General features: G+C 54.4%; 2 protein-coding genes across 5 annotated transcripts in view; one reads left to right on the top strand and one right to left on the bottom strand.

Annotated features, from left to right (window-relative positions):
• DRC1 (dynein regulatory complex subunit 1) overlaps nt 1-12,444 on the top strand; it is a 41,929-nt gene extending 29,485 nt beyond the window's left edge. Inside the window, exons 9-17 of the mRNA XM_042982337.1 lie at nt 2,152-2,286; nt 2,570-2,802; nt 4,834-4,946; nt 6,209-6,298; nt 6,843-6,929; nt 9,211-9,395; nt 10,438-10,581; nt 10,915-11,017; nt 12,202-12,444. Coding sequence (XP_042838271.1) covers nt 2,152-2,286; nt 2,570-2,802; nt 4,834-4,946; nt 6,209-6,298; nt 6,843-6,929; nt 9,211-9,395; nt 10,438-10,581; nt 10,915-11,017; nt 12,202-12,258 — 1,147 coding nt within the window. The 3' untranslated portion in view covers nt 12,259-12,444. The remainder of the gene's footprint in view (nt 1-2,151; nt 2,287-2,569; nt 2,803-4,833; nt 4,947-6,208; nt 6,299-6,842; nt 6,930-9,210; nt 9,396-10,437; nt 10,582-10,914; nt 11,018-12,201) is intronic.
• A 1,378-nt stretch (nt 12,445-13,822) lies between these two features.
• OTOF (otoferlin) overlaps nt 13,823-18,428 on the bottom strand; it is a 92,524-nt gene continuing 87,918 nt past the window's right edge. For 2 of the 4 annotated variants that reach the window (XM_042982333.1, XM_042982335.1), the window contains exons 42-47: nt 16,962-17,060; nt 16,589-16,830; nt 16,295-16,473; nt 16,103-16,203; nt 15,522-15,615; nt 13,823-13,912 (exon numbers count right to left, since the gene is read on the bottom strand). In XM_042982333.1, the coding sequence (XP_042838267.1) occupies nt 13,823-13,912; nt 15,522-15,615; nt 16,103-16,203; nt 16,295-16,473; nt 16,589-16,830; nt 16,962-17,060 (805 nt within the window). Of the gene's footprint in view, nt 14,004-15,521; nt 15,616-16,102; nt 16,204-16,294; nt 16,474-16,588; nt 16,831-16,961; nt 17,061-18,428 lie in introns of all 4 variants that reach the window. The other 2 variants (XM_042982334.1, XM_042982332.1) reach the window with 1 other exon arrangement.

Genomic DNA, 18,428 nt, shown 5'->3' with positions numbered 1-18,428 from the left:
AGAAGGACGAGTGGCATCATCCCCACCCTCCCTTCCCTGGTTCTGTCCTCTGACTTTGAGCTGGAGTCTCTCTTATCAGCAGACCCTGCTGCTGCCCGGTCAGGCCTCATCCGATTGTTGTTGGTACCGAATCTCCGAATTTTTCTGCTTTGGCTTTTATGACTCTAAAATACCTACTCTTCTTTCTCAGCGGATTCCTAATTGGCTTCCTTTGGTGGTTCTGCGTTTTCTTGCCTGATAGGATATTCCGGAAAGCATCTCCCCGCTTTTGCTTTCTGGTTGTATCCCATCCACCCTCTACACTAGTCTCATGGCTTTGAGTAGGACTTCTTTCTCGATGACTCCAGCTCATCTCCCCAGTCCCGACCCCACCTCCTCGCTTTGTCTGGGACTTCCAGGAGACATCGCAGCTTGGACAGTTGCTGTCAAGGCCAGTGGACAAGTTTTGAAACCAAGTTTGCCTGCCTTCCCGGCTTCCCCCTCCTCCACCCCTGCCCCCTCCATCTCTAGCTGCCAGCCAGTCACTAAGGGCGGTGTGTGATGTTTTCTTGAGCTCCTTCCCTCTTGCGGCCACCTGTTCCCGTCTGTCCCCTGTCCTGCCCAGACCTGCAGCATGCACCTGGAGTTATGTTTTGGTTTTATTAGCTTCTGTGGTTAGATGACACATAGGCGCTCCTTTACCGGGTGACATTGGGAAAAAGACTTTGGGGTGGCTACCTAAAAACATTTTTTTTTACACCTATATGTGGATCGTCTCCTAGAATGCCGTAGTTAAGAAAATGAACTAGATATTGCTTTTTTAAAAAAAATTTTTTAATGTTTATTTATTTTTGAGAGACAGAGCCCTAGCAGGGGAGGGGCAGGGAGAGAGGGAGACACAGAATTTGAAGAAGGCTCCAGGCTCTGAGCTGTCAGCACGGAGCCCAACATGGGGCTCGAACCCACAAACCTCGAGATCATGATGAGCCGAGGTCGGAGGCTCAACCAACTGAGCCACCCAGGCGCCCCTACATACTGCTTTTTATCAGAGTCCAAGTTAAGTTGTTTTTGCATTTTATTAAGGATGAAAACACGAAGGATGGGTGTTTGTGTGTTTAGGGAGCTTATGATTCTTTCAGAATGGTGCTTAAGAGAGAAAACCTTATTTTTAGAATTTTTAAACTGAAAACATGTAGGCCTTCAGACTCTCTAATGCCCGTGTAAATGGGACGCTGACATAAGACACCTGTGCACTGGTCTAAAGTCTGAAGTATGGTCCTGGGTCTAAAAGCCATGCCTGCCACGCATATTTCATGAGGCGAGTTTCCACGCACAGAGCTCCCAGAGCAGTGAGATGTGGACCCGTGGCATGCCCGGACTCCCAGTGCCCTTGACCAGGCTATCACTGTCTCTCTCCGTGCTGGAACCTTCGACCACTCCCCTTGCCTCCAGGCCGGGGTAAGTTCCCTGCCTCACCTCTGGGCTCCCCTGGCACCCTGTGTAAACCACCCCCACGGTGCTTTCACTCCACCGTGACGAGTGTTTGTTTTTCTTTGTTTCTGGCTGAACCGATAGTGCCTTTTGTCCAAACATATGCCTTGTATTCATCTTTTGGATTCAAACAGATCCTTGGCGTGCGAGAGACCTTTCAAGTGAATGAATGAATGAATGAATGAATGAGTTTTTGGGCTTGTGACCTGTGTCAGCTTTTTGAGGATGGAGAACTCATATATCATAGACTTGTGCTGTGAGGTTTTAATTTTTTCCCTTTCTAGTTTTCTTGTTTTAGAAGTGAAATGAACATCCAAATCATGGCAGTGAAATAGTTGAGATACGCTTCTTAAATACTGTGAGGTTGAGGATGTGGACACACTCCCAGATGGCGTGTTGTGAAGGATTCAGTCACACTCCTGAGCAGGAGACTGCCCCTCAGTGGGTCTGGGCTTCTGGACTGTTCTAAATGAGTTTAGTTCTGGACAATCCCCTCACCTCCTGCTGCCTTCCTTTCTTTGATCGCAATCAGGGCAGCTGGGTTTTGGAACAAATGGGAGGATCTTCGGCGCTTGCGCTAACCTGACCCTGGGTTCTGTAGACCCGTGTGAAGCAGCTGAGGGGAACGTACGTCACGGCTTCTGTTCAGCTACAGATGAACTTCTCTCCCCTTCCTCCCAGCCTGCATGATATACTTAACAACCTGAGGTCAAAATACACCAAGCAGATCAGACAGTTTCAGGAGGAGAACCAGTCACTAACCTCCGACTACATACGCCTTGTGACGCAGTTCAAGGAGCTACAGAAAGCCATGAGGTATCTTGGGGACCTGGCTCCCACGGCACGTGCCCTAGAACAGAGGTGGGCCCAGGCACTAAGAGTCTTAGCGGGCCGTCTTCTTCGCCCCCTGTACTGGCTTGTCACCAGCCTTCTCTCGAGACTTGTGGGGATGGCCTCCAGGCTATCATGGGTGAGGCCCGGCGGCCCGGGGCCCGGGTTGCACCCCGGCGCTGCCCCAGCTCTCGCCCTACTGCTAACAGAGGGCACCCTGGCCAGGCCCCGGGGTCCGCTGGCCATGCTGAGCAATTCTCCTTCACAGACATTTTGCTCTTCTTGATGACAAGCGGTTTCGAGAGATTTGGCTGATGAATGAAGAAGAGGCAAAGGATCTGATAAGCAAAGCCTTTGATGTGGACAGGATCATCCACACCCAGCATCTGGGGCTCCCCTGGACCGCACCTGATTTCTGGTTCCTGAGGAATGTGGGACCTATATCTCAGCAGCAGCAGAGGTCTGCTACACAGATATTAGAAGAAGTGCTGATTCAAACAGGTATCTGGAATGGAGTCCTGGAGCTGGGGGGCCCGTAAAACTGTAGGGTCAACACATTCATCTCACAGACAAGCCAACTGAAGGCCAGAGAAGGGGGAGAAGAGGTCTCGTAGCTGGGAGGTTCAGAGTCTCTAATTTAACCTATAGCTTTACCCTCTTCCCTCCATTATAGTCTGGTAGTTCTATCTAGAAGCTTGATCAGATTCAGTGTCAGTGTAGTTTTGCTAAGTACACTGTGGCATGCTTCCATTGGGATAAACTAACATCAGGGTGTCTCTTTGCGAGGCTAGCAACCATTGGGAGTCCTTGTCTAAGATCCATTAATGGCCTTAGGGGTTGCAAAACGGTGACACTCTAAATTCTATCAGATGTCTTCATTTATTAGCTGGAATACTTCTGAAAAGAGACTCTTGTCCTCATCAGCTATTTGCTACCCCGAGGTACAGTTCATACAGGAAAAGCAGAATAGATGCTTGTCCTTTCTCTATTTAGTAGCTTTCAGAATAAATGGGTTGGGTCTCTAGCATCTTCCAAGAGTGACCAATGGCATTTTCTAAAGCGAGTATCATTACGAACAGATTGGATTTAAACACATCTGATGTGTTTTGGTTTATTGCACTTAGTTTCCCTTACTGGTGCCCAAATTGTCCCATTTTCGGCCCGTGGGAGTCTCCTCCTGTTGGCTTATGGGTCCCTCTGGCGCACCCAGGTGCCCCACAGATGGCTGTCTCTTGAAGTCACTTCGAATAGTTTCTATTTGGTTAGGTCACCATCTGAATACATATTTAGGTCCTTTTGTTTTGTTTTACTTTTGATAATTAGGGATTGCTTTTTACAACTTAATTTTGTTTTATAGTTATGTAGAATGCTGACATGTTTCCAAAGTCAAATGTACAGAACAAGGTATACTCAAAGAAGTTTTCTCCTCTCTCTTCTATTTTATCCCTCTCCTATAGGTAGTTATCTAAAAATGTATGGTTTCTCTTTCCATTGCTTTTTTAAAACAAATATGTATATGTATGTATGTATATTTGTTTATATTTATGTAGACCCACTTAAAAAAATTCTTTTTAACGTTTATTTATTTTTGAGAGACAGAGTGTGAGTAGGGGAGGGGCAGGAGAGAGGGAGACAGAATCCGAAGCAGGCTCCAGTCTCCGAGCTGTCAGCACAGAGCCCAACGCGGGACTTGAACCCACGAACCATGAGATTCATGGCCTGAGCCGAAGTCGGACGTTCCACTGACTGAGCCACTCAGGCGCCCCATGTAGACTCACTTTTTAAATGACGCTTTTCTCCGTCTTGCTTTTTTCACTTACAAAATATCTTGGAGAAGATCAGTTTATGGTAGTGAGAAGAAACATGCTTTCCTCCGTTTTTATTTGGTATGGTGTCGTGTGGCCGTGCTATGACTTATTCCAATAGTGTTCTGTTGGTGGCCACTTGGGATATTGGCAGGTTTTTGTCTGCTTGTTTGTGCTATTGCGAACAACGCAGCAATAAGTAGCTGCGTGCGTTTGTGTTCGCATGTGTTTCCTGGTGAATTGTTGGGCTAGCCCCTTACAAGCAGGACTGCTGGATCAAAGGGCAAATGCCTCTGTGACGTTACTGGGTGTTGTTCCATACGGATGGCGCCATTTTGTAGTTCCACCAGCAAGTTGGCATCTTGTACTTTTCAAAAATATTTTCATTTATCTTATCTCATTTTATCTTTTGAGCAAACTAGTAAAACCTATAAATAGGTTCATCCTCTCCCTTCCACTCCCTGGTCACGGCCAGGTTTTGAGTATGATGTTTCCAGGTCGATGAAACTTAGGAAAGTGAAGGGTTATAGAATGGCAGAATTCTCCGGCTAGTCTCTTATTCCAATCCCCAGCCTTCCTGTTTTCCCCCACACACCAGGCTTTCTTCGGCTTTTTAAGAGGTAAATTTTCTCAAGGAAGGACGTTCGGCTGTTTCTCAAAGTCAACAAGGCCAAGCAGTTATCTTCTTTTTCTCTCCCACCCTCTCTTCTCTCTGCCCCGCCTGCAGAAGAGGAGGGGACGGAGGAGGCCACCTCAGAAGCAGAGTCTTACCTCGACCTGCCAAAGCAAGTTTCCATGAAAACGACCAGAAAGATCCTGATGCTCCTGTGTGACGAGTCGGTGAGGCCGGGTGCTCGGGGCTGCGCCACAGGGACTCCCGGCCGGTGGCTTTGCTGACCTTCTGCCCTTGCTTCTCGTGTGCTGCTTCTGACGACCCTGGCCCGGCCGGACGTGGCCCAGAGGCAGGGGTGCACAGGCATTGGGGAGCAGAGCTGGGGTCGTTTACCCCGAGAGGCCATGCTTCAGAGCTGCCCCAGCTGCCAACTGGGTCCTCCCTTAGTGGGTCGGCCAGGTGTGGGCCAGGTCGGTCCACAGACACCTTGCTGATAAAGAAAAAAAAAAGCTCATTCTGCAAGAGAAGGGGCGCCAGCCTCCCGTCTGTGAACCCACCTGCCAAGTAGTGTGGCCACCTGATGTGGCCTTTGTCTGGGAGCTCAGTCTGTGATGACTCTGGGTGTGTCAGGCTTTGGCCACCCGCTGTGTGTGTTAGCAAACCCACCAGATTTAGTGTGAAGGGTGTGCCGGGCTGGCTCAGCTTGGCGGGGGGGGGGGGGGGGGGGGGGGGGGGGGGGGGGCGGCATCACGGGACGTGACCGGTGTGCAGGACCGGTTTAGGTCCTGCAGTTCTGAGCGGAGATTAAAGGAGATGCAAGGCCTGCCGGCCTCCCGTCCCCTTGGGACAGTTGTCTTTGGCCAAGAGCCGACTCTTGCCGCTGAGGGGGCTCCCGCTGAACGGGACGGCAGGCAGGTACTCCTCTCTCTATTTGCAGGCTTGTGCCGGTGGCCCCCTCGGCCAGGGGCCCTCCCCCACGCGTTCCCAGCTCAGAGTGGGTGCCGGGCCCCCAGTCTTCCCACTCACTGCCAACTTTGTGCGCACCGTGTTGTGACACGGCGTGTTCATCTGACTCCGTGCCTTCCCCTCCTCCAGCTCTGTGCCTACTGCCCCGTCCTGTAGATATCTGAGGGCTAGCACAGGAGTGCAGTGACACTGGACGGGTGAGAATCTGTGACTCGATGAGGTCTGGGCGGCTGTGCAGAACTCAGGTGTTTGCCCAGTGGCTTGTGGGTGAGATGAGGCAGCACCCTTTCTTAGGTGGGGGGGGGAGGGACTAAATCCATGGTGAGCGTTGGGTTTGCCCCTGGGAAGGGCCCCTTAGGCATCCTAGGAAGGCCTTCCTCTGGGGCCCCTGCTGCCCCAGTCTCATCCCTGAGGTCCTGCTCTGTGGAGTCACCGCTGGCTTGTCACACAGAGGTAGGCTGCACACCCGAGCACTGGTTTCTGAAACCTGTGTCTGACTGGAGACAACACTCTTCCCTCTCAGGGTTTCCTCATAGAGAGCAAGCTGCTGAGCCTTCTCCGTCCCCTGGAGAAGAGCGAGTGCTATCTGCTCAAGTTGGACGCCATCTTCTCAGTGAGTCCCACTGGGCTGAGTTGACCGGGGGTGGCGGGGGCCTCATTCCCAGACAGCCCCCTATGTTTTTTGCAACATTTCCTCAGTCCTGGGAGTAGATATGGGTCTTCTGGGGCTTCCCTGGGCTGGCACATCTTTCCCTTTCCTTATTCTCCATGCGACAAATTGGCCATGGAGTTTAGATGTCTCCCACCCCGGACGCTTCCTCTACCAGCTTCTCTCCCTCACGACCCAGCTCTCAGACTGTGGGTTCTCCCCTACACCCTTAAAGTCGGATGTGTGTTCAGCCTCCTTCAGCATTCTTACACCCACCAGGCCTGTATCGGGCTGTTCCTGACTCTGAGCAACGTTGTTCTGTTCTGCCGTGGTCTCGCTGTGCTTCCCCAGTGTTGAATGGCCTCACTCTGGGCCATGGCGGGTGCTGGGGATGTTCAGGGGAACAAGACAAGCCTCCCGCTCTTAGGAGCGGAGGGTCTCTGAACTCCCGCAGCAGCCGGGGGCCTTCCTGCTCTGGTGTTTGAGCCATCCTCCTGTTTTCCCCCAGGCCCTTGGGATTGAAAGTGAGGACGACTTGTACAAACTGGTGAACTTCTTCCTCAAATACCGAGTTCATCATTCACCCTCCAGTCAGGTAATGTGAAGTTCAATCAAAACGAGAGCATTTGAAATTCTGGAAGCCCCCAGAGGGCATTGTTGTCTTTGAGTAATACTCCTGGAAAAATAGTGAGGGCTTTATGTCAGAGAGAGCTAACTTAGTATTTTCCTTAATATTGTCACTTTTTCTATTTGCGGTGGGAAGGATGGCTGGGGATGAGAGGCTGTTCTCCCTCACAGCCAGGCCTCAGCCACTATGAGCCCTGGGCCCACCAAGTTCTGAATATTTTGATCCCTAACACTTGACTAAAAATTATTTTTAGTATTGCTGGCCCCTGGGGGGAGTATCCTGACATGCTTTCAAAAAGGGTTGGCTGGGTCTCCTGGGTGACTCAGTCAGCGAAGCATCAGATTTCTGCTCAGGTCATGAGCTCGTGGTTTGTGGGATCGAGCCCCACGTCAAGCTCCATACTGACAGCCTGCTTGAGATTCTCTCTCTCCCTCTCTCTGTCCTCCCATGTGCACATGCTCTCTCTCTCAAAATAAACTTAATTTACACTTAATTTAAACTTAATTTAAAAAAAAATGAAAAAGTGTTGCCTGAGTGAACAAAGCCTAGAAGCCGTAAAGAGGGAAAACTAAGATCTATTTGATGACATTAACAAAAAAATCCTGTAAGACAAAAATCACTATAAGCAAAGTGAAGATACAGATGACAGTTGGGGGAATTAAAAAAAAATTTTTTTTAATGTTTATTTATTTTTGAGAGAGAGCAAGGGAGGAGCAGAGAGAGGGAGACACAGAATCCGAAGCAGGCTCCAGGCTGCGAGCTGTCAGCTCAGAGCCCGACTTGGGGCTCGAACCCTTGAGCCGTGAGATCATGACCTGAGCCGAAGTCGGACGCTTAACTGACGGAGCCACCCAGGCGTGGGGGGAAATATTTTTTAACTTACATTGCAGTTAAGGGCCAGTTTCCTTAATATACAAAGAACTCATATAAACCAATCAGGAAAAAACAGCCACAACCTCATGGAACAGATAAGGGATATGAACAAATATCTCCTGTAAGAGGCAATACAAATAACTTTTAAACATATGAAAAGGTAAGCAGGCCTGTCGTAATAAAAGAAGTGCAAATTAAAACTGCCCCAATTCCATTTTCACCTGTCAGGTTGGCAAGACTCTGCCAGTTTGACTGCACAGAGTGATGGCCGAGGTGTGGGAAGCAGGCACTGCTGGGAGAGTAGATTGTTGCAGCCTCCGTGGAGGGCCGTTTGGTGGCACCAATTACAAAACTGTATTTACCCTGCAATTCTTCCAGGATTTCATTCTGCAGATATGTCTCAATACATTTGAAAGAATGTGTTTATTTGTAGCTTATACACTGCAGCACTGTTCGAAATGGGAGAATAGTGAGAACAACCTACAATTCCATCTTATAGGACTTGATTACCTACTAAGTAGTGCATCTACAAAACAGAATATTAATGCAATTAAAAAAAAAGAACAGGGGCGCCTGGGTGGCTCAGTCGGTTAAGCGTCCGACTTCAGCTCAGGTCCTGATCTCATGGTTTGTGAGTCTGAGCCCCGCATCGGGCTCTGTGCTGATGGCTCAGAGCCTGGAGCCTGCTTCGGATTCTGTGTCTCCTTCTCTCTCTGCCCCTCCCCAACTTGTGCTCTGTCTCTCTCTGTCTCTCAAAAATAAATAAATGTAAAAAAAAAAAAAAAAGAAGAACAAAGAAGTTCTTTACGTATTTATGCGAAAAGATCTCTAAGGTTTATTGGTATGTGAAAAATGCAACGTGCAGACCTGTGCATGTAGTAGAGTATCGTTTTGTCAAAACAGGAGGGAAAGCATGTGCCCGAGTGGACCGTAGTATTTCTTTGGAAGGATACATAAGAAACCGATGATGTAGGTTTGCCTTTGGGGTGTGAACTGAATGAACTACAAGACAGGAGGACTTCTTTTGAATTTAAAAATTCAAGTGTAACATGTGTTACGATTCAAAAATATACATACATCCAGCATAAGCCTTATGGATTTCAATAGAATGGACACCTATGAATCCCGATCTAGAAATAGAAGATTATCACTGTTTGGAAGATCCCATGCCCCCTCTTTTCCACTCTTTCCCCTCATCATTTCTTCCTTCCTGAAAACATCTACCTTTGCATCTGTTCCGTAACTTTCTGTAAACTTTTCTCTGTTTTTTTTTTTTTTCTCTGTCTTCATACACTTAGGCTTGTTGTGTGCCCCAATCCATAGTCACCCTGGCTCCTTTCTCCAGATCAGCCCCTGGAATCTTTCACTCCCACAGGAGCAAACAAGCCTGATGTCGGCCCTGGACCCAGGAGAGCAGACAGACCTCGAGAGACAGAAGGAGGAAAGCCTTGTGGGAGGGGAGCCAGAAGAGAAGGAGGTCCCCCCTTCTCCCACGCTCATCCACCCCAACGACGTCCTCAAGATCCTGGAGGCCTTTGTCATGGGTCTGAGGAAGCCCAGGTGTGGTGCTGGAGGGCTTGCCCGAGGCCTGGGGAAGCCAGGCTGAGCCAGGGCCGAGCAGATCCCAGTGCCGGGCAAGCACCTGGGCAGGAGGAAAGGGATGGGGAGGGCTGGAGGCGTCAGTGGACACGGATGAAAGGAAGGGGCGTAGAAGCGATTTGCATTTTCTCATTCGTCGTTCATTCCACAGCCATTCACTGGGGTCTGCACTGTGTCGGCCCGCAGAGATCACACCTTGTGATCGGGACCATGGTCAGAGCCTATACCAGGTGTTACCAACAGCAGTCAGAGAGGGCTTTAGGAAGAGACGCACCAGAACCGGCTTTTCCTACATGGATACAGTGGGGGAAAGAGCATTTCAAGGTGTCACAGTGTGGGGAAAGGCCTGGTGTGTTCGAGAATCGTGGCAGAGGTGTGGCTGGTGTCAGGGTCTTCCCTGGGAAGTGGGACCGGTGGGTAGGGGAGCCGGGCCAAATCTTGGAGAGCTGCGCCTGCCATGGCTGGGACCTTTGCCTTTACTCTTGGGTAGACCGGAGCCACAACATGGTCTTAAGCGGTGGGGGAGCCATGATTAGGCTTGCATGTTAGAAAGATCCATTTGGTGGCAGGGATGGGGGTGACGCTGGATACAAGGAGAGCAGCCGGAAGGTTCGTCTAGGTGGAGGCGTTGATATCCTGGGTCAAGGCTATCCTCGAGGGGATGCCGGAATTTGAGAGCCGTTTGGATGCACTAGTGAAGGAAACGGGCATCGTAGTGGGATGTAAAGCCAATGAGGTAAACTGGCTGAGAGAAGGGGGGGTGGATAGAACCCCAGTGATGCTTTCACAAAGGTGACAATGGCACCAGAATCAGGGACACTGATGATAGGCATGTGCACTTTCTGAGAATCAGCCGTAAACCGCGACACTCGCACAGCTGAGTGGGAAGGGGACAGGTCTGAAGGCAGCAAGTCCGGGAGGGACAGGCACCATGGCTGGCGCTGCGTGGGAGCCTGGGGGGGTGCCAGGTGGGGGTGACGGTACTGCTGCTCTTAACCCCCAGGGACCCCCCGGCCCCAGTGAAGGTGGTGAAGTATGTGCGAGACACCTCAAAGGACTCTGCGTATTGGGAGGCCATGGCCACGGTTATCCCTTACGCCACGCAGAACCTCTGGGACGCTCTGTACACGGCCTTGGAGAAATACCAGTAAGTGTGTAGGTCACAGCCCAGGAGAAGGAGGGAGCCAGGCAGTGGGTGGAGAAGGATCCTGCTTGCGGTGGCCACCCCCCTGGCTTGGAGACAAAAGCTGTCTTTGGAGGGAAAGCTCCTGTTGGGGGGTCATGTGGCATTGGGTGGCTGGCCCCTCGCTCCTTATTCAGTTCCTAGCCCGGTGTGTTCGGGGCAGGAAGGTTGCTCGGGCGGGTGAAGCTTCAGGGCTCCTCTCCCAGCTCCAACCGGCACAGAGACATAGAGATCCTGGCCCCTGCCTGGTAGATTTGGAGCGTTCGATGAGCCTCTAATGGATTTTTCCACCCAAAGCTTCGTCCTGACACAGAGGGCCAAGCTGCTGATAGAAAACAACTCCCTGGAGAAGCAGAACACAGAGCTCCAGATGCTGCTTCAGCAGTATCTAGATTCCAAGGTGGGCGACGGGGACGAGGAGGGTGGGCAGGAGGCCGTGGCAGGAAGCGGGACTGGAGCCGATGTTAGGAAGTAGAGTCCCACCCCTCACTGGAAGGAAGGGAGGCTTGGGATGTGCCATGACATAGCAACCATCACACCTCAAGTTGGGCCCGAATTATCGGACAAGGGAGTCCTTTGGACTTTGGACGCTGCCCCAAGTCTCCTCCAGGACGTGTGGGTTGTAATAGTGCCCTTTTGATGCCCATGGTCCTTGGTGCCAGATGCTTGTTGGACGTCTCTCGGAAGCGGGACCCGACCCCTCCGAGAGCGTCACAGCCCAGAGAGCCCTTCCTTATGGAGTTTCTTCTTTGGTCTTAACATCCCCTCTGTGAGGTCGATAGGGCACAAGTCATTCTCCCAGAGAGGAGAATCAAAACTGGGAGACTCTTGCCCACTCTACTGGGCCAGATTGTCTGGCCCGGGATGTGACATGGCGAGAGGAAGCTCCAGCTGGGGCAGGTATTCCCCGGTCCTCACTCCTGCCCACTCCGGTGATATTTGGGGCAACTTCCCCATGGCCTGCAAGGGAGGAATCTCACCGTCTCTGCTTCTAAGGTTAGAATCCCTTCGTAACGTAGTTGCTGGCTCCGCTCTGCTAGTGTGGGATGCTTCACGCGGTGCTGAGACCGTGGGCCGGGAGGGTCATGACACCCTGGGCTGGGGGTACGCCCTCCATCATCAGCTGTGTGTGTGAGAGGTGACCGAGGCCAGCCACAAGCCCGGGAACTGGGGATGTGTGGCCCCGTAACAGTCATTAGAGGACTGTCCATGCTGTCGTCGATGCCACTGCATGCAGAGGATGGGGGAGGAGGAAGGAAGGCAGGGCTAGACTGGGGACGGGATGCGCAGGTGGTGGGAGGGGGTAGAGGGAAGATGTAAGAGAGTGGCTCAGGGCAGAAGGTTCAGAACGTTACCAGAGGTCAGCTAGCTGGAGCAGAAGCCAAACAAGAAACCTTAGGACTTCTCTTCCAAAGGAAGGCAGACCATGGGCTTTCCCAGGCATCCGGAAGCGCTCGGCAGGGGGGAAACGCTTGCCGAGGTTTGGAGCCCTTAGGAGAGCCGACACATGCACCTGACCCGCAGAGGTCATGAAGCAGGAGGGCCCTGGGGAAACTGTAATGACCTTTACTCTCTCTTTTCCAGATAAACTCTGAATTGCATGTTCCACCAACTCAGGTGTTACGGGCACCCACCAAATAGAGCCGGACCTCCAAAGGCTGCTGTTACGGTGTATGTGGGTGCCAGGGCTGGCACGTTTCACCTGGGGAGCTGCCTGGGACTACTCTGGATTTTCCAGAGCTACTGGGATAGGGCCTGTCAAAATAAGGCCACGGGAGGGGTTACCTGTATCCTGTAGTCGTGATTGATTAAAGTCTTTAAAAGGTTGTGGCTGAATCTTTTCAGAGAGGTCAGGTCCAGTGAGACCCTGGCCGGTGACCCCACCTCTGTGTCATGAGGGACTTTGTCCCCACCTCAGATTGTGGTATGAGTCCCTGTGAGACTGGACCCAGGCCGGTGGCATGGGACTTCCTTCTTGCATTTGGAGCAGCTCTGTGAGTGGAGGCTGGAGCTTTGGGGCTCTTGCAAGGTCTTAAGTGTTCTGACTGTCCTTGGGCCTGCAGGACCCTTTTTGTGAGTTTTTGGGGTCCCTGGTTCCACCTGGTATAGTGTGAGGCTCCTCCTGTGGGCAGCCTGCAGGTGCCCTGGGCAGGTGTCCTGGGCAGGTGGCCCAGTGCCTTAGGCCCTCCTTCAACCCTGGGCCTTGAGGCCACTTACCCAAAGGGGAAAAGCCAGAGGGGCCCAGCTGGTCCTCAGTTTGCCATCCTCAGAGGGCTCACAGACCTTGCGCCCCTATCCTGGTCCCCCAGCTTGGCCAACTGGAGACCTGTCAGCTCAGTGTTTCATTCTTTTATTATTAAGAGAAAAATCACCACGCAAGAAAGGAACAACAGCCAAGAGAAACCCAGCTCTCACTGCAAGTACCATCCCCCTGCCTGGCCGAAATGAGGTCCTGGCAGGGCAGGTGGGTCGGCACTGGGGTGGGGGTGGGGCACAGGGGTTCACTCTCACTGCTCCTCATCTAGGCTTCTGAGCACTGGTCTGGGTGGAGGAAGCTCTGGAAAGCGATGAAAACCCACAGGCAGGGCCGGGACTGGGCTTGTGCTCCCACCGGGGTGCCTCCTGGGCGGGAAGAAGATCCACTCTCGGAGGGCAGCAGGGAGGAAGCAGCCACCTCCCCACCATTGGTAGGAAGGGCCTGGCCCATGTTTGCAGAACAGACTGGTGGTGTGGCTGTCCTCACAGGATTCTGTTGGGGAGGGAGGGTGATGCTTTCTGCTTACTCATTCTTTTTTATAGCTCTGGGCACTGGCCCACGATGGGATTCTCAGTCAATTCCATTAAAGTTTTACTCTTCCACTGGAGGGCCTTGGGGGCATCTGGGGTGGCCTCCCCGGAGCCAGGGCCTGAAGAAAGTGGTGCCTCAGCAAGGAGGGGCAGACCCCCACCCCTGCCCACACTTCCCACCCCTCGGGCAGGGGTCAGAGGGGTGGGGTGAGGCCCGCAGCCGGCTCAGGTGGGGCAGGAGCAGGGGTGTCACCAGCCCAGCAAGCAGGAGGCTGCAAGGGTGGGGGACACTGGGCTTCTCGAGCTCCCCAGGGAGAGTGCAAGGTCCATGCCAGAGGAGGGGCAAAGGCACAGGTCCAGGCGGGAGGGGGGGGCGGGGAGCAGCAGCTAGGCCTGGGGGGGCGGTGGGGGGGGTGCTTCACGCCCCCAGGAGCTTCTTGACCATGTAGCCGGGGAGGCTGTAGAGGAAGAGGGCCAGCATGAGCAGTCCCAGCAGCGCCAGCACGATCTTGATGATGAGCCACTTGTACCGCGTGCAGATGAGGTACTTGATGGACTTGAGGGGGTTGAGGAACCAGACGAAGGCGGTGTCAGGCCGGCTGGGGGAGGGGAGGCCGCGGTCAGGCAGCGGGCCTCTCCAGGGCACCCCAGGCCCTCAGCCTTCTTAGACTCCCACGGGCCCTGACGCAGCCCCAGTCCCCAAAGTAGTGAGTGCCGGAGCCAGGTTCTAGCCCTTTCTAAGCACTAGGTTTGCTGCTTGCGTTCCTGTGCGCTTGGTGGGACTCTTTGGCCCCCAGCCTCCTCCCCAGGCCCGGAGGGCTTTCTGGCAGTCGGGCAGCCGTCCAGCCAACACCTGGACGATGGCGGCCTTGGCCTTGGCCTTGGCCGCTCACCATGTGAAGACGCAGCCGCAGGGCTGCAGGCTGTTCTGATTCCCGGGAACCTCGTCTACTTAGCGGCTTGTTGTACGTGCTCCAGGCTCGTCCCCCGTTGTCTTTCTGTGAATCCGTGTTCCTCAACCTCTCCCCCTTTTCTGAGGAACAGGGGCTTCTGGCCCCACCAGGCCCTGCCCAGGGTCTGAGGAGCCCCGGTTGGGGCGCCAGCCATACTCAACCACCTGCCCGCTGTCGGGGTGGGGTTACGGCTCTGCCTTCTGCACAGACTCCCGGCCAAAAGGGGCTTGCTAAGCTTTACCTTCTGTGGTTTACGTTACAGGAACGGTAGGTTTTATAAGATGTCAAGATATAAAATTCCAGTACCGGGTATGCTTTTTCAACCTCCTGGGCCAGCGGCCGCCGGAGGACACAGACCATGCCCTCCCAGAGCCAGGCGCAGGGCACCTGGTTTCCAGCCTTAGCGGTGACGGGCAAGTTGGACGCCTGTCTGAGCCTCAGTTTCCGCCCTTACGCAGTGGGGTGCCTAGTGGACCCTGCCTCCGGGGTCAGTGAAAGGGTAAGGAGAGAAAGTGCATGTGAAACGCTAGGCGCGGTGCCCGGCCCTGAATGGCCGCTCAGCTGGCTGCAAAAATGTGGGAACTGGATGGGGTTCCTTACCGCCCTGCCTGGCAGAAAATGGCTCTGGGCCCAGAGGGGAATGCTGGTAGGAACTAGTCAGGCCTCGCTGGCTAATCCTAGCCAAACCCTCTCCCCGTTCCCTGTCCTCATGTCAACTCTTTCTGCCAATGGCCCTGGGTTAGTATCTGTTGGTCTGTCACGAGGACAGGAGGTGGGGTGGTGCTCAGAAGACTGGGTGGCAATTTGAAAGCCGAGGCTGGGTCTTAGCCCTAATCTGCTGGGCGACCTTAGGCGAGTTGCTTCGCCTCTCTGGCCTGACATGCGCTCATGTAAAACAGTGATTTTAGTTCTGAGAGCCTGTGGTACCGTTTGACAGCCTGCAAGTTGCTGTGTGTGTGTGCGTGCCCTGTGTGTGTGTGTGCATGTGTGTGTGTGTGCGTGTGTGTGTGTGTGTGTGTGTTCCGCATGCTGCCAAGCTTATCGGTCCTGGGTCCGGAGGAAGAAGTAAGGAGGACCAGAGCCAGCAGGATGCCAGGCTCAGGCCCCCAGGGTCTTCCTGACCAGGTAGCCAGGCACAGAGCAGAGGAGGAGGGCGAGGATGACCAGTTTGAGGAACCGCCAGCGGCTTGTGTGCCATAGGAAGTAGCGGGCAGACTTGAGAGGGTTCAAGAACCAGATGAAGCTCGTGTCTGGCCGCCTGGAGCAGCGAGAGGGCGGAGGGAACACGGAAAGAGGACACAGAGGATGAAGGCTCAGGGTGTGGTCAGGGGTCTTGCAACAGGCGGGCGACCCTGGGCTGAGCACCCTGGGCTGAGCGTGCGCACTTCCCGGCACCTCCCCAGCCATCAGGGCCCCCCTGGGGCCCTAGCCCGCTCGCTTCTGGCAAAAACGAGGAAGAGCGTTTCAGTCTGTGAAATGGGGCCTTCCCTGGGAGAGGGGCTGATCCCCTGCACGGAAGCCCGGTCGCCTGTGCCCCGGTTCAGAGCGAGGGGTGCATTCCAGACGGAAGCGGAGAAGGGAGGAGGCTCCCTCGCAATGAGGCTACCGCCCTGAAAGGGCTAGAGAACGCCAGAGGTGCCTGCAGCGTGGGAGCAAGAAGACCAGAAAGTTCTGGCCCCTCCTTCCTGCCCCCATGGCCCCAGGGACCAGCGTGGCAGGGGCGCCAGGCAAGGCAGCATACTCACTTGGGTTTCTCTAGAGGGTCAGGTTCATTGCGGGCCAGACCCACCGGATTTTTCTCTGCCTCCTCCGCTGTCAGTAGATGCAATTCTGCCTCCACCTTGCCCTGTGGAAAGGAACAGAAGGATCCTAGGGCTCAGGCGGGGTGCGCGGCCCAGCCCTGCCTCGCCCTCTGCGGGAGCCGCGGCGGTCCCCACCGTGAGCTCGAACTCATCGTTCTCATTGCGGGCCAGGAGGGGCCACCAGCCTTTGACGCGCTTCTGCTTGAAGATGGAAACCAGGGGCACGTCCACCTCCCCCGTGGCCATCTCCATGGTGCACTGCTTGGCTGTCTTGGCGCCCCGGGGAAAGCGGTTGAGGTCCAGCTCGATGGCCCCTGTGGCAACCTTGGAGTCAGCTCTGACAGCCTGGGTCCCGTCGATCCCCACCGGGGTGGGCTCCCTCTGCCCCTGCCTCCCCCTGCCCTACCGCTCCGCTCCCCAGCCCTGCACCCAGGAAGTCGTCCGCGGAGAAGTGGTCCGCGTCCCAGATCTGCAGGGTGAGCCGCGCGGGGATCTTGTACTCGGTCTCGTCCCAGGAGAACATGGACTCCTTCTTGGAGATGACAATCCTTTCCTCAGCGGCCAGGTAGTCGAAGGGGAACAGGTAGCGCCAGTTGAAGTTGCCCTCGCCGGTGAGGGAATGATAGTGGACGTCCGTGTCCTGCTTGTCCTCCTGCTGGCCCTTCAGCCACCTGCCAGGTGCCGTTAGCTCCAGACCCGCGGCCACCCGCAGGGAGCCCCCTCCCTCCTCCCTGGCCTCCTGGGAAGGTGGGCTCACCCGTCCCAGCACCCCTACCCCCCAGCCAGGGGCCCTCTCACCCACCCCCGCACAAAAATGTCGCTGGACTTCTCCCCAGTAAAGAAGTCATCGTCCTCCAGGACCACCTCGTCTGTGTTCCACACGATGACCCGGAGCTCATACCTGGGCAGGGGAGAGGCTGGCTCGCAGTCTGGGGGTGGGGGCGGCCCCAGGGTCTTGGTGTAGATGGGGCAGGTACCTGAGGGGAGTGCTGGGACTCGTGAGCATGGGAGCTGGCCCAGGCTGGGGTGCAGAGAGCCCATTCGGGTAAGAGGGCAAGGAGGGGAGCGGAGGGGACCCGGGTGAGGGAGAGAGGGTCAGCCGGCCGGCATGGCTGTCGTGAGGAGAACCCTAGGGGAAGCCCGTCTGGCCGGCTCGCCAGAACAGAGCACGCTCCCGGGCAGGGAGGCTGACTCAGGCCTGGGAGGGGCAGGGGTGGCTGCTGCGGGGTGGCTCAGCAGGAACTCGGTCTCCAGAGGCCAGAAGACACTGTGTCTAACACAAGTTTACGTGTGGGTCCAGCAGCTGGCATGCTCGTGGCATCTGGTTTCCTTTAGGTCCTTGTCCCAGAAGAAGATTTTCCCCCTTGCGGTGTAATTGTCATTATAAATAGGTACATTTCAGCCTTTACGAGTGAGGTTGGGTCGCCCCCTCCGCCTTCCTCAGAGTGGGGCTCTCGCCCCGGATTGCAAGTCCCAGGTGACATAATGGGGTCGGGTGTCCCCTGGTGGCCATCCCTGGGACAGCACACCTGTGACCTCAGACCTGGAGGCGATTCCAGGCAGAATTTGCCATATGATTTGCAGGGCCCGGTGCAAAGTGCAAAGGTGGGGCCCTTTATTAAAAAAATCATTAAGACTTTAAATATTTCCATTTTGAAGTGAGCGTGGGGCCCCTCTGAGTGTGGGGTCTGTGCTACTTCCCCACCCATGCGGTTGGCCCTGGTTCCAGGCACTAGGATGTTAGAAGCGGCAGCAACTCCATCCTGCCCCCTTCCAGATGGGAAAACCAAGGACCAGGGAGGTAAAATGACCTGGCCAGGGCCAACTAGGAGAGGCACGTGGCCTGGCTCCTGATCCAGTGCTCTTTCCACTCTATCAACATCCCCCCTCTTCCAGGCGCTCACTCCTACATACCTCCTCGGCAAGGGTTTTAAAGAAAACCTGGCAGAGCTTGGGGAGCCTGGGTGGCTCAGTCGGTTAGGTGTCTGACTTTGGCTCAGGTCATGATCTCACAGTTCATGAGTTTGGGCCCCACGTCCGGCTCTGTGCTGACAGCTCGGAGCCCAGAGCCTGCTTCGGACTCTGTGTCTCCCTCTCTCTCTGCCCCTCCCCTGCTCATTTTCTGTTCTCTTTCTCTCAAAAATAAATAAACATTAAACACTTGTAAAGAAAACCTGGCAGAGCTTAATGACAGCCTGGAGTGGGGACAAGGGGAGCGGGCTCTCAGGGGTGATGCCGCTGTGAGGAAGAGAGTCCCCTGGAGGGTGCT

This window comes from Panthera tigris, chromosome A3 (genome assembly GCF_018350195.1).
Source record: "Panthera tigris isolate Pti1 chromosome A3, P.tigris_Pti1_mat1.1, whole genome shotgun sequence".
Taxonomy (NCBI): domain Eukaryota; kingdom Metazoa; phylum Chordata; class Mammalia; order Carnivora; family Felidae; genus Panthera; species Panthera tigris.
This window is presented reverse-complemented; position numbering and strand designations above follow the sequence as displayed.